The sequence below is a fragment of the Candida albicans genome, chromosome R (genome assembly GCF_000182965.3).
Source record: "Candida albicans SC5314 chromosome R, complete sequence".
NCBI classification, from domain to species: Eukaryota; Fungi; Ascomycota; class Pichiomycetes; order Serinales; family Debaryomycetaceae; genus Candida; species Candida albicans.
This window is the reverse complement of record NC_032096.1, coordinates 1,473,779-1,487,088: the sequence shown is the minus strand read 5'-3', so window position 1 is coordinate 1,487,088 and position 13,310 is coordinate 1,473,779. Positions and strand designations below refer to the sequence as shown.

The following is a 13,310-nucleotide window of genomic DNA, read 5'->3' as shown; positions in this document are numbered from 1 at the left end:
CTAACAACCTATATCAAATCAAATCATCAGTTATATCATCATCAACATATTCATCATCTTTATTCATTCTATAAATTGTCATTGCCATACTTGCAAAATTCAATAAACTCATAATCCAATCAGGCAAAGCAATTCCATATAATTCAATAAGATTAAATGTTAAATCTAAGAAATTCCCAATTAATTCAATAATAAGCATCATTTTATCAAATCGTAAATCTTTTAATACTTTTTTGTATTTTTTATTTAAATCTTCATTTATAAAATTTATTCCAGTCTTGTTTTTGGTGGTGGTAGTAGAATTTAATAAATCAACTTCAATATTAACTTTTCTAATTTTACGTATTACATTTAGTAATTGAGATATGGTTTTCCTGATTAAAAAAACCAATATTAATACCCAAATTTTATTGGTTTGTTTTAAAAATCGATTTAAAAATTGTGGGAACATTGGTAAATTTGATAATAAATGTAAATTATCTAATAAATTGGCAAGATTTTCTAAAATATTAACAAACATAAATTCTATTTTTTTCAAACTAAATGTATTTGGTCTATAGTATTTTATAGGTTTATTATTATTATTAGGTTTACTCCCTGACTTGGGTTTCTTCACTGGAGATTGACCTCGTTCTTGTCGATTGTTGTGAGATGATTTATTAATATCAAATTTATTAAATACTGAAGGGTATTTTGGTTTTGGAGGTAATTTAGCCTTAGTAGGGGTTGATAATGGTTGTGATCGACTTTGTAACTTTTGTTGTTGTTGTTGTTGTTGTTGTGCTAGTAAACTGGTTAATTTATCAAGTTTATCTGATGTGATTGAAGTATTACCCTTTTGTTGTTCTTTTTGAGCTAGAAGAAGTAAATTATTGATAATTTCTTGTTGACGTGAGTCAGGATTAGGATCAATTGAAGTATGTTTTAAGTTTACTTTTTGAATTAAATCAATATTCTCTTGTATTGTTGTAGTGACCATTACGGATATTAATAATAAATAAATTCTAATTGGAAGTTCATTAAAAAAGAGAGTGGAGATACATTATTCAATCAATGAATTTTTTTTTTGCCCGTCCTCTCTGTTCTGTTCTTGTTGGGGTAAACTCTCATTTACTTTTGGCGTGTGAATTGAATCAATTTTTTTTTATATGTTGTCCCTCGGTTATTGAAGCCGGAGATAAACTACAAATATAACCATAACCATAACCATAGTCTGTTCATTCATTCATTCAACTCTTACTTCAATTATAAACTCTTGATTGTTAATTTAACCTTAAAAAAGGGAAGCAAGTGGTTTATTATATCCTTTCATTGTATTTCTTCATTGAGGACATTCTATGTATTACCTATCACTTAGTTAACTCCACAATAAATTGTGCAATTGCTTTAAAAAAATCTTTTTGATTCCCTAATGAATTTATCTTTGATATAAGTTTATTGTTATTATTATTATCTTTATATCCTTGTAATGAAACAATTTTCCAATCTCCTTCATGATATTTAATAATTAAATTGTTTGTACTACTATCACCATAACTTATACTTAAACGATATTCATTCCCTGATGTGGTTCCTGCTTCTTTGTTCAATTCAACTTTATTAATAATACTTAATTTTGTCAATATTTCATTCATTTCTGTACTCCATTTAGTATATTTTTGTAATTTATCATCTTTATATTCTCTAGGTTTCAAATTTTTTAAAATATCATTTAAATCATTTAATTTCTTGGTGATGATTTCAATTTGATATAAATTATTTTCATATTGTTTGGTGATTTCATTTATATCATTATTTATTTCATGTAATTTATCAATAGCATTTTTCTTCAAAATATCGTTATCATTAACTTGATCTTGATTGTTGTGGTTATGGTTGTGGTTTTCGTTGTTTTGCAGTAGTGAAATCATTTCACTAACTGATGATGAAGGACGAGAATCCATCATATATTCCATTATGGTTTGATTATCATTTTGCATCATTAATTCATCATTAATTTTCAATTCTAATGAATTTATTTCATCATTTAATAATTGTTGAATTTGTCTTGATCGATTACTATAATTAGTATATAATAAATCAGTATCATTGGTGATGAGTTCTAATTGTGATATTTTATTATACATTGTTTGTTTATTTTTTTTCAATCGTTGTTTACTGATTTGAGTTTCTTGATTAAATGATTCGAATTCAATTTCATTAATGAAATTAGATTCTTTTGGTGGTAATTTATAATTAATTTCTGATATTTCTCTTAAAAAAATATCTCTAGTTTCTTGTTCTAAATATAAAAATTTCAATTTAGAAAAAATGTTTTGATAATGTAATAATTCATCTTTAATTAACTTGGGATTATTAAGTTTAATATTAGCATTATGAAAATCTTGATCCGATGTTAATATGGAATAATTGATGGAATTTTCTTGAATAGATGATAATTCATCTTTTAATTCTTGTGATGTGTTTTCGGACATGTTACGAAAAAAGAGGGGTATCTTATCTAGTTGTGAAGATATTCTTAAACACCAAATATGACTTTAAAATGTGTATTTGTTGTTGTTCCTGATGTTGTTGTTATGATTTTGTTGTTTGTAAAAACAAATCGAGTGCGGTGTGTCTGATGGGCAAATTTACACAAAGTCGCGTTTATCCTAAAAACCTCCATCTCAAAGTTTACCCAATCCTTAAAACCAGTCAAAATAAACTATACATCACCAACGATATTACATGACTTATCTTTATATACTATTCATTATGTCTATCATTCGTGTATGAGATATGCTACACAATACACACATACATTCATAAAGCTCGTCGTATTAACCTAACTAACATCTCTTGGTTGAATCTTACAACTCAATTTCCAAGCACGATCTTCTTCAGTTTTATTCAATTGACAAATCTTCCATAATTCCAATAAAATCAATTCTTGTAATGGTGCAACTGGATTAATAGTATAATTTGGTTTATCATCACCATTTTCCATTAAAGAATTACCATCACCATTACCAACAATATTTGGATCATCTAGATAAGATATTTGTAAACATTCAATATCAGCAATAATTCTGGTAATTTTCAAATATTTATCAATATTAATTAATTTTTGATTTAAAAATGTATTAGCTTTACGATAATTTGGATTCCCATCATTAATAAATGTTAAATCTTGTAAAAATAATGAAAAATAAGGAACAATAGGAATAGGTGGAGTTTCTAATCCCATTGGTGAATTCAAAAAATTTCGTAATTTATTTCGATAAACTCGATAATTTTTTTCTGGATGAATAATACTTGATAAATAATCATATAATTCAGTATATTTATCTTCTAATTTAATCCAAATTGATGAAATCCTGGTGATTAAATGAGATTCTAATGCTGTTATAATTGCCGCTAATGAATTAAAATTTCTTAAATAAAGACATGAAATGGCTATTTTTAACCATATTTTCACCATACTAATTCTTAATTTAATGGTGATATTGGGTTGTAATATTGACTCAATAACATACCCTGATAAACAATTGGTGAATAATAATGATAATCGAACATTTGGAGCTAGTTTTAAATGAGCTCTTTTGGTAGTATAATTTTGATTTAATAATTCATCAGGCTTAATTGAACAAAAAATATATGATTCTAATAATGTTAATTGTTTAGCAATTTCTAATCCATTAAAATCTAATAAATTTGGTCGATAATTTGATAAAACCCAACTTTGATCACAAATTATATAAAAATTCGGCATTAACACTGATAAATCTAATGGAATATATTTAATTGAATTAATATATTTTTGTGAACACCAACTATTCCCCAAGATTGCTCTATAAGTAAGATTAACTTTTTCAATAGTTTCAAGTTGTGAAGAAGTCAATAATGATGTTTTCGATGTACTAGTAGGTCCAAGTGGCATTGGCAACGATGCTGAATGACCACTACTACTAGTAGTTGAGTTACTACTGCTGGTGCTGTTAATCTTGGAAAGACTATAACTATCAATCATTGAATAACGATTAATTTCATCACCAAGGATTGACCCAGTTTTTCTTGGTAATTTAGCAGCATTGGTAATACTTCTATTGACTAATTGTTTGGTGTCTTTAATTCTTCTGGATCTATTCTCCACTAATGGTCTTGATGAAAGTCTGGCACCAATATCAATCAATCTAATGGCATCCAAAGGTAAATAATCACTCATACCTTCATTGAAAAAATTGATTAATGTCGTCAACAAATTATAATCAGCTTCATGATTCCAATAAGATTCCATCCATAATTGAATCAGTTTAGCCACTAATTTCCTTCTCTTTTTCAATTTCAAATCAATATTAATATCATTACTAACATAACCAACTTGAAATCTAGTTATTAATTCTTCAATTAAATCAATCCCAGTACTAAAACTTCGGAAACATATGAAAAATGTTGACACAAAAAAATACTCTGGTGGCAGATCTTCATTGGTTAAAGTATACACAAGCCCTTTAAATGAACCCCCTAATAGATTTCCATTACTATCAACTGATAATTCGTTATTTATATTGGCATTAATATTAGCATCATTGTTTGATTCATTCCCTCCTTCTGATGTGAATGGTTTAAATTCAGGAGCTGACAGAGTAAATGGTGATGATCCATCAAGCTCATCAACAACATTATTACCATTACCATTTTCATTATTCAATGATTGTAAGTAATTGACACCATTCTCAGTTAAACCCAAATCCCCAGTTTTACCAGCTCTAATCATAGAATATCTATTAGCTTTATACGCTTTAATACCACCACTATTAGAAGTAGAAGTTGCGCCGTTGGGTTGTTGTATTGGCATGTCTTTTGGTTTAGTGATTCCCTGTGAACATTTTTTTATAAATTCTTGAGGTTCAATTCTCATTTTCGAATAATCTGGATAAGATCTTTCTGAACTTAATTTGAAATCACCAGTAACTTCCAATAATTTTCTAATCGATGCAACTGTCACACTAATTGCTTTAACCATTCTTGATGCAATTTGTAACAATTCTCCTCCTTCTGGTGTGTAATAATAATCTCTGGCCCCGTTTAATTGTGGACCACCAAATTTGTGAATACGATCTTCTTCAGTTTCATTAACAGTTCTAACCACTAAATTTTTCACACTAGCAACCAAATCGCTGACTAAAGATAATAATCCATCTAAAGAACTATCTAATTCTCGAGGTTTATCTTTGGAATATTCTGAACCTGTTCTTGATACGAATAATAATTCTCGTAAAAGTAATATAATTTGATGAGCTAAAGTCTCTAACATATCACATCCAATTTGATTATGTTCAATCAAATCCAATCTTCCTATAATTAACCCTAAATAGGAAAATAATACCCCATGGATTTCCGTGATTCTTTGTTTGGCCAATGGAGGCGTTTTCAATAATGGGCAATCATTCAAATCATCATATAATTTTTTCCCCGTGTGATCACGAGTAATGATTTCTTTACTTTCAGCTGACCATATTTCTAAAAATGATACAGCTTTACGACTCACTTGATACACCATTAATGTTAAGATTTCTATTTTGTTGTAATTTGAAGTACCTTTAAATTCATTAGCTTTGACCATAAGATTATACCAATCTGCCAATAATGATTTCCGCGATTTTCTTACAATTGGTCTTTTGGTGACTAATTCATTCGATCTTGATAAACAATCAGTTTGTTGTAATAATAACCTCACACCATCTCTAATTGAATTTATCACTCTAATGGAAAAAGTGTACTTGTTTCGACGATCTTTATGACTCAATGGATTAGAAAGAAATTGTCCACATGCATGTAATAATGGTTTCAAATAATGATTATTTGGGATTTTATTACTGTCGTCATCGTCATTATCTTCATAGCTATCATCCTCGTCCTCTTCATCATCACTGGATGTAACAACGAGCGAAAAATAGTTCATAGGAATCCATCCAGTTTGTAAAGTTTCTAATAAAGTGACTTCCCCCCATCCTGATTCGTCAATGGTATGAAGAAATGCAATGTCATTTTTCTCAAATGATAAACAAATTGATGCATCTGATTTTGATTGTAAAGTTGATGAATCAAATGAATGCAATGCTCGTATGAAAAAATCGGACAAATTGTCTTCTTTTTCTTCAGATTTTGTTGGAGATGGTGGTTTCAGGTATGTGTCATCACTAGTAGTATTGGCGTCTTTGTAAACAATGTTCAACCCACCTTCTTCTGACATTGCCGTTGAATTATTGTACATTTGTAATCGTTCCCTATCAATTGCATCCTGCTGAACTTGTGCTTTATTTTCTCTGATTAAATCTTTTCGAATCGGTATATCGTCATTTACTTTAGATCCTCCCAAATTGTACGATGATGGTAAATTATTATTACTGAATACAAAATTTGATGATGAATTTGTCGAATTCTTTTTCACTAGATTATCATCTTGTTCGTCGTCTCTTCCACTGGTATCAGTATGTGTACTTGATGCTCTGGTGCTGATAGAACTAGCTTCCGAGTGTTGATCATTTGAAATTACCATATTCTCCACTTCTGTACCTTGTTGTTCTTGTGATGATTGTAGCTTTTTCTCTTGTAGTTTTCTGTAATATGTACTTTTGCGTTCAAGTTTGGGGGCAGTATTATCTTGAGTTGCTGTTCTATTTGCTTGGTCAACATTGTTTTGGAATACATATCTAAAATTGTACGATTCCCCTGAAGTTCGTGTATTCTGTAATGCCACTGACACTCTTTTGAATTTCTTGCTCAAATTTTGTTTTGGTAGTAATGAAGTTGGTTCATTCGAATCAATAGGTTCACTTGCAATGATATCTTTTTCTCCGTGGTTTATCTCGTGAAGAAATCCATTATCGTCAACTATCGGAGTTTCATCAGGGTACCTCTCGCTGCTATCTATTAATGGGGTTTCGTCGTTTTCAGTGGTGTCAAGGGTAGTATTTTTCGAGGAATTATGGAAAATTGATTCATTTATTGATGAGAAACTTGGGGCATTTCTTAATTGTGGTTCTTGGTTTTGTGAGTAAATACTGCCATTTTCACTTTGTTGGTCCTGGTGTCCTGCTACTTCATTCTCATAATCTTCTTCTTCAAATGAATAAGCCCCACTACGGGCAGTCATATATGATTGAAATGTTTGATTAGATCCCTCGGTTGGCATACGATTTTGTTCTTCGTCATGTCCATTAGCCTGATGTTCTTGATGCTGTTGATGTTGTTGTTGTTGTTGTTGTTGTTGTTGTTGTTGTTGTTGTTGTTGTTGTTGCTGTTGTTGTTGTTGTTGTTGTTGCTGTTGTTGTTGTTGTTGCTCTATAGGTTTGTTTGTACGAAATGGATTTTCCTTATGACGAGGTATTATTATTTGTTCAAATGCACCTGGTATACGTGGTGATGATTCTGGGGAGGCACTGTTCGAGTCAGGATATACGCTAGATGATGTACTGATATGTTTGCCTGGATCTGAATAGTTTGGTTGTTGAAACATTATAGATCTTGATTGACTTGATATATACGGGAACTATTTCTGTAAACGGGATGTCAAATGAATTTATATATATAAGTGAAATTCAGTGAATGGGGGGGGGGGGGGGGGCTATTTCTTGCAAATAATGGAAATTGTAAATATTTGCAACACTGTTAAATAATTTGAGGAACGTCAACCAAAAGGAGGAATATGAAATCAAAAAAAAAAGGTTGGGTATAAGTTATCAGTCCTCTATTGTAGTTTCAATAATGATAAGATGGATAGATATATAGATATGAATAGTATATCCACAATAGATAGAATGATATATAGAAGAAGAAAAGCAAAAGAAGAAAAAAGAAGGATTTGGGTTGTAAACTTTTTTTGGGGAATCTATAGATTTGGAATTACTATTGATAGAGAAAGAGAAAGGGGGGGGTGTGCAAAAAAGAATAAAAAAGTAAAAAATTTCAGACAACAGAAAAGCAAAAGCAAAAGAAATTAAAAACTTAAAACAAAAAAAAAAAATAAACTGCAAGGCGAGTTAAAAGTATTATTATATTAAACTCTTGTTGATTTTTGTAACTTATTAATTAATTTATTAATTCTCTGCCTTCATCATCATCATTTAACTAATAAAATTATAAAGAAAACACTATTTCATTCCATTTAGGTAACATTTTAGAAATATATGGTAAAGAAAAGAGACTACTTGAACTAAAATCCAAAAGACTAATCGCCTAAATTATTGGGCTGAAATTCATTTAACTTCAACTATAGATAACTTGCCCACAGTTTTCGTTTGTTTGTTTGTTCTTTTTTTTTATCTCGTTGTATAGGTCTTTTGTGAAACCTATTGATCTTGTTTTACTCCTTGCTTTGTTTCTAAACAGTTAGATATTATTAAAACGATAAGATTTACACGATCAAAAAAAGAGTTGTACTATTTTATTCGGATATGTTTCCCTTTTTTCTTTTTTGCGATATAAACTAATCCTTTCTTGGTTACGGTTACTTTTAATCTGTCAGTTCTATATCTTGCTTAATCTAACATTAACTTTGTTATTTCATTAATTAAAAAAAGTGTAATCATAATTTCAGTTGCAAAAAAAAACAAAATGAAAGATGAATATAGGCAAGACGACGATGACGATGACGGAAACGCAAATCTATCAAAACATTATACAATAGCAATATCATTTCCAAAATTGGTTAAATGTTTCATAATCAGTTCCTTTTGTGTGTACGATATCGAACAAAAGAATTAGAGGCAAGTGGGAAACAAGTAGGGCTAAAAAAAACTATTTTTCTATTTCGGACGCGTCGCACCCATTTTAGACGTGGAAAGAAAAAAAAGAAAAAACTAAGACTGAAACAGTAATAATAATTACTACCACTAACACTTGTTGAATATGCAACATGACGCTAAAGTCAAATCAAAATGCAATCGTTTGTAACCCACCTACCCACCACTCTCCCCTTGTTGTTATTGTTCTTCATGCATAAAAAATAGACTGACGCGTCATCAAATGAATTATAATTACTTATTCATAGTACTAAACTTATTCTATATTTGGAACTCCGTATACTTAAGCAAGAAAGTCAAATCTGGTAAAGTGCACCACCACTATTATGTTAAACATTTTGTAAGAGTTAATTACAGAAACAATTAGAGTAATTACAATTATTTCATATTTTAAGTTACGATGCAATGAACTGCCTTTGTTTTGAAGTTTAGATTCTTCTTTGTTTTTGCGTTTTCTCTTGCTCTAAAGGTTTTGATATCCCGAAATAACTTATTATACTCTGGATCTTTTGAGCTTGATAATTGGGGTATTCTATAAAGGATGTTGTTCATAAGTGTATTTGTTATCTTTGATCTTCTATAAAGTTTCGTATAATAAAGAATATGTACTGTTATAGGTATTTAATTGGAGCTCTTCTTTTTGTAAAAAGTTGGTGAAAATTTGGAATAAAATTTGGAATAAAATTTAAACATAATTGATACATCAATTTCAGAGTAAAGTGAAATTAGCAAATACAGTAATTTACCACTTAATTTTGTACTCTAGCAACTACTGTGCTTGTGCTAGATCATCAAAACCTTACTGAATTTTCTACCTTCCTTGTACCTACATCCATTCAATATCCTTTGTTATTCACCAACATGTTGAGTGTTGCAAAATCACCAACTACTCTCTTTTTGTTCGTGCAAATGAGACCAAAGAAAATATTTTGTTTTTGTTTACACGACACACCACCACCCATTAACAGACGAAAAGAAAAAAATAGAGAACAACACTAAAACTTAATACACATTCACTCAAACTTTGGCAACAACCCAAATTTTTCAATACTACTTGGTACAAATTCATACATCTAATCATTTGAAAAAAGAAATGGCTCGATCTAAAAAGAAACCATCTACACCTCAACTGCCAAAAGATTCAACACCAGTAGTTTATTCACTGAAAAAACAGCTCGGACAACAACAACAACATTTACGTTCAACTTCAATTTTCAAGAAATCACCAGTGTATGATTTACTTCATTATTTTGAAAAAGCACCTGATCAATGGACAGCAAGATACATTTTAATTCTTACTGCCATAATACTTAGAGCTGCAGTAGGATTAGGAAGTCATCTGGGATATCATACCCCACCAATGTTTGGTGATTTTGAAGCTCAACGACATTGGATGGAACTCACGATTAATTTACCAATTTCTCAATGGTATTTTTTCGATTTACAATATTGGGGGTTAGATTATCCGGTATTAACTGCTTATCATTCATTTATATGTGGGAAATTGGGCAATTTTATTAATCTGTCATGGTTTGCCTTGAATACATCACGTGGATTAGAAACAGATGATATTAAAACATTTATGAGAATTACAGCAATCATTAGTGAATTAATCATATATATACCTTCAATTTTAAAAATTGCTAATATTTTAGGGAAAAAATCAAATATTAATCGAATGGATCAAATTATAATTGCTCTTATAATTATTAATCAACCTCATTTAATCTTAATAGATCATGGTCATTTCCAATATAATTCTATTATGCTTGGATTTTTCATTTATTCAATAATTGATTTAATTAAAGGAAATTTAATTATGGCTAGTGTTTGGTTCATTAGTTGTATAAATTTTAAACAAATGGGATTATATTATTCATTATTCATTTTCTTTTATATTTTAAGTCAATTGAATTCCTTGAGTAAATTTTTTTTAGTTGGAGTAACGGTGTTACTTACTCAATTCATTTATTTATTACCATTTATATGGTTTCATCCTGATTCAATTTTACAAATTGTTTATAGAGTATTCCCATTTAATCGTGGATTATTTGAAGATAAAGTGGCAAATTTTTGGTGTACAACCAATATTTTGATTAAATATCGTGAAATCCTTACTGATGCTTCACAATTATCAAAATTAGCATTGATAGCTACATTATTAACAACAATTCCAATTAATTTATTGATTTTCTATAAAATAAAGACTGCCACCAACAACACCAAGAAAGCAAATACAGAAGTAACCCCCCTGTCATCATCATCATCATCATTACCATTGAATATTGTTGCTATGATTTATGGATTTGCTTTAAATGCATTATCATTCTATTTATTTTCTTATCAGGTTCATGAAAAATCAATATTAATTGCTTTGATCCCTATTTCATTATTATTATTGATAAATCCTCAACAAGATATAACTATGATTCAATTTATCAATACGGTGGGGACATTTAGTTTATATCCACTATTGAAAAAAGATGGTTTAATTATGCAATATTTCGTCCTCAATTTCTTAATTAATTGGTTAATTGGATTTGATTTAATAATTGTCAATCCAAACCCACAAAAGAACTCAAAATCGAGTAGTAAACTTCTAAATATTAATAATTTAATCATTTGGATAATTTATTTCATGATGATTATTTATCATATTATTGATTTTACTATTGATCCACCATTGAAATATCCTGATTTATGGGTGATTTTAAACACAACTATATCATTTGTTGCCTTTAGTTATTTCTGGTTATGGTTGGTGTATAGAATCATTAAATTGTAAATTAAAGCAAATAGAACAAACAGTATCTAAACATTTTTCGTTGATAGTTAGTTTTTTCTACAATTGTAGCAATAATTCATTATATAAACACAACAACAACAATAATGTAAATATAATTATAACATCCCTAACTATATAACTAACTATATAACCTAAACTACAATTAATCTCTAACAATAATAAATAATTATTGTTTAGAAATTTTCAACATCCTAATAATTTTTTGTTAGTAACAAACCTATAGTTATCAAAATATACGGAAAGTCAATATAGCAGAAGACTCAAAACAAAAATACTGGGAGAATAATTAATACCCCCTCCAAGTTTGTATTGAATTCAACCACTTTCTATGAACTTTCCATATTGATACTATAGGCTTTTTTTAATTTCAATGTTTTTAAAAAACATGAAATTGGAGTCCAGCGAACAATAAAAATCTGTGTTAGGTTATCCATATCTCAGATGGAGGAGAATTTGTTAACGCCAGATTCGAATCCCAAAAGCTTTATAAGCTTTTCCATTCAGTCCCCAGAAAGGATGTCAAAAGCTACTCAGACGACTTTATCCAAAGAACGCGATACACACGAAAAGAATGGACTGATCCCTTAATACTGAAACTAAGAAACAGTTGTTAGTTTAAGAATGTAAAAATATATTAAAAAGTATGAGAAATCTTTGACCCTTATATAGACCGAAAACTAGAGTGACGAGATAGCACGAGGCTACTCCGAAACTAACTAATTAACTATATAAACCAAGTAGTCGGGTGACTGGATTACTTGGTTAACCGAAAATAGAAATAGATAAACAAATAATGCAGACGACAAGGCTTTGTGTTGTATAGTCGTGGCAATCGACTCAAATGAAGAACAGATTGCATTACCAATTCGACTTAAATTAGTTGGTCCATTAAGCTAACAACTTAGCTCAAATTAGTAATGTCTGACTTAATTGATGATATAGCCTGTTCTAAAACTGTGTAGGCAATGGTGCTTGGTGAACTTAATTTAAATAGGTGGATTCATGAATTTGCTGTATCTTGTGGATTTGGACCATAGGCTTTAAATGTAATCTCTACGGTTAAAACTTATTGAACAGAATAAACATTTAATTTCCCATAATTAAAATATGTAACTATATAAAATATTTGACATTTCTTATTCCTTTTATACCAAACTCAGGTTTCACGTCCTTCCGGCATATGTTTCCATTCTTGGACATACAGTTCAAATGTAAGAGAACACATGTCGTGCAAAGTAGCTCAAATATCAATCATTGGGAAGATTTGTTGCTACTATACGACACTTTGAGGTAGTAACTGACCATATTCTGCAAACTTAAGTAGTCACCACACCACAATACATAAAAAATCTCAGCAATTTGGCAACTTGTCCGAGTGGTTAAGGAGAAAGATTAGAAATCTTTTGGGCTTTGCCCGCGCAGGTTCGAGTCCTGCAGTTGTCGTTTTTTTGGTTTTTTTTACCACTCTTATATAATAAATATTGAACGGACTTCAATACTAATTTTCATTCCTATTTAGGGTGTGGCAGATCCATTTTTATTTTTAATCAATCGTTAAAACATAATGATAAGAGAGATTCAATTGATAGTATGGGACGGAATGTTTAGAAATAGATATGAAACATTAAATTTTTTTTTGCATCTATTTTCATTTTGACGCGAAAAAAAATAAAAGGACAAACAATAAAACTCGTAGATCAATTTTTTGTATACAATTC

At 29.6% G+C, this 13,310-nt stretch overlaps 4 protein-coding genes and 1 non-coding gene across 5 annotated transcripts, besides 1 other annotated feature; 2 read left to right on the top strand and 3 right to left on the bottom strand. All coding sequences in view use genetic code 12, as the record gives it.

Annotated features, from left to right (window-relative positions):
- Positions 1 to 13: 13 nt before the first annotated feature.
- Positions 14 to 979, bottom strand: CAALFM_CR06930WA (uncharacterized protein; the record flags this gene model as incomplete). Its single annotated transcript, XM_704926.2, has 1 exon — positions 14 to 979. One exon carries the CDS (start codon positions 977 to 979, stop codon positions 14 to 16), a length of 966 nt encoding a protein of 321 aa, XP_710018.2.
- A 370-nt stretch (positions 980 to 1,349) lies between these two features.
- On the bottom strand, positions 1,350 to 2,474 carry CAALFM_CR06920WA (uncharacterized protein; the record flags this gene model as incomplete). The annotated part of the gene is made up of 1 exon (XM_705978.1): positions 1,350 to 2,474. One exon carries the CDS (start codon positions 2,472 to 2,474, stop codon positions 1,350 to 1,352), a length of 1,125 nt encoding a protein of 374 aa, XP_711070.1.
- Positions 2,475 to 2,824: 350 nt separating this feature from the next.
- On the bottom strand, positions 2,825 to 7,501 carry BUD5 (Ras family guanine nucleotide exchange factor; the record flags this gene model as incomplete). The annotated part of the gene is made up of 1 exon (XM_705979.2): positions 2,825 to 7,501. The coding sequence occupies one exon, from the start codon at positions 7,499 to 7,501 to the stop codon at positions 2,825 to 2,827; it is 4,677 nt and encodes a 1,558-aa protein (XP_711071.2).
- Positions 7,502 to 9,879: 2,378 nt separating this feature from the next.
- ALG6 (dolichyl-P-Glc:Man(9)GlcNAc(2)-PP-dolichol alpha-1,3-glucosyltransferase) lies at positions 9,880 to 11,571 on the top strand (the record flags this gene model as incomplete). Its single annotated transcript, XM_705980.2, has 1 exon — positions 9,880 to 11,571. One exon carries the CDS (start codon positions 9,880 to 9,882, stop codon positions 11,569 to 11,571), a length of 1,692 nt encoding a protein of 563 aa, XP_711072.2.
- Positions 11,572 to 12,405: 834 nt separating this feature from the next.
- Positions 12,406 to 12,875: a long terminal repeat ((psi-Rd) Solo copy of the long terminal repeat (LTR) associated with the transposon Tca9; about 470 bp long, 30 copies per genome).
- Positions 12,876 to 12,953: 78 nt separating this feature from the next.
- tS(AGA)2 lies at positions 12,954 to 13,035 on the top strand. The gene has a single exon. It is a non-coding gene; the product is annotated as a tRNA-Ser (tRNA).
- Positions 13,036 to 13,310: the final 275 nt, after the last annotated feature.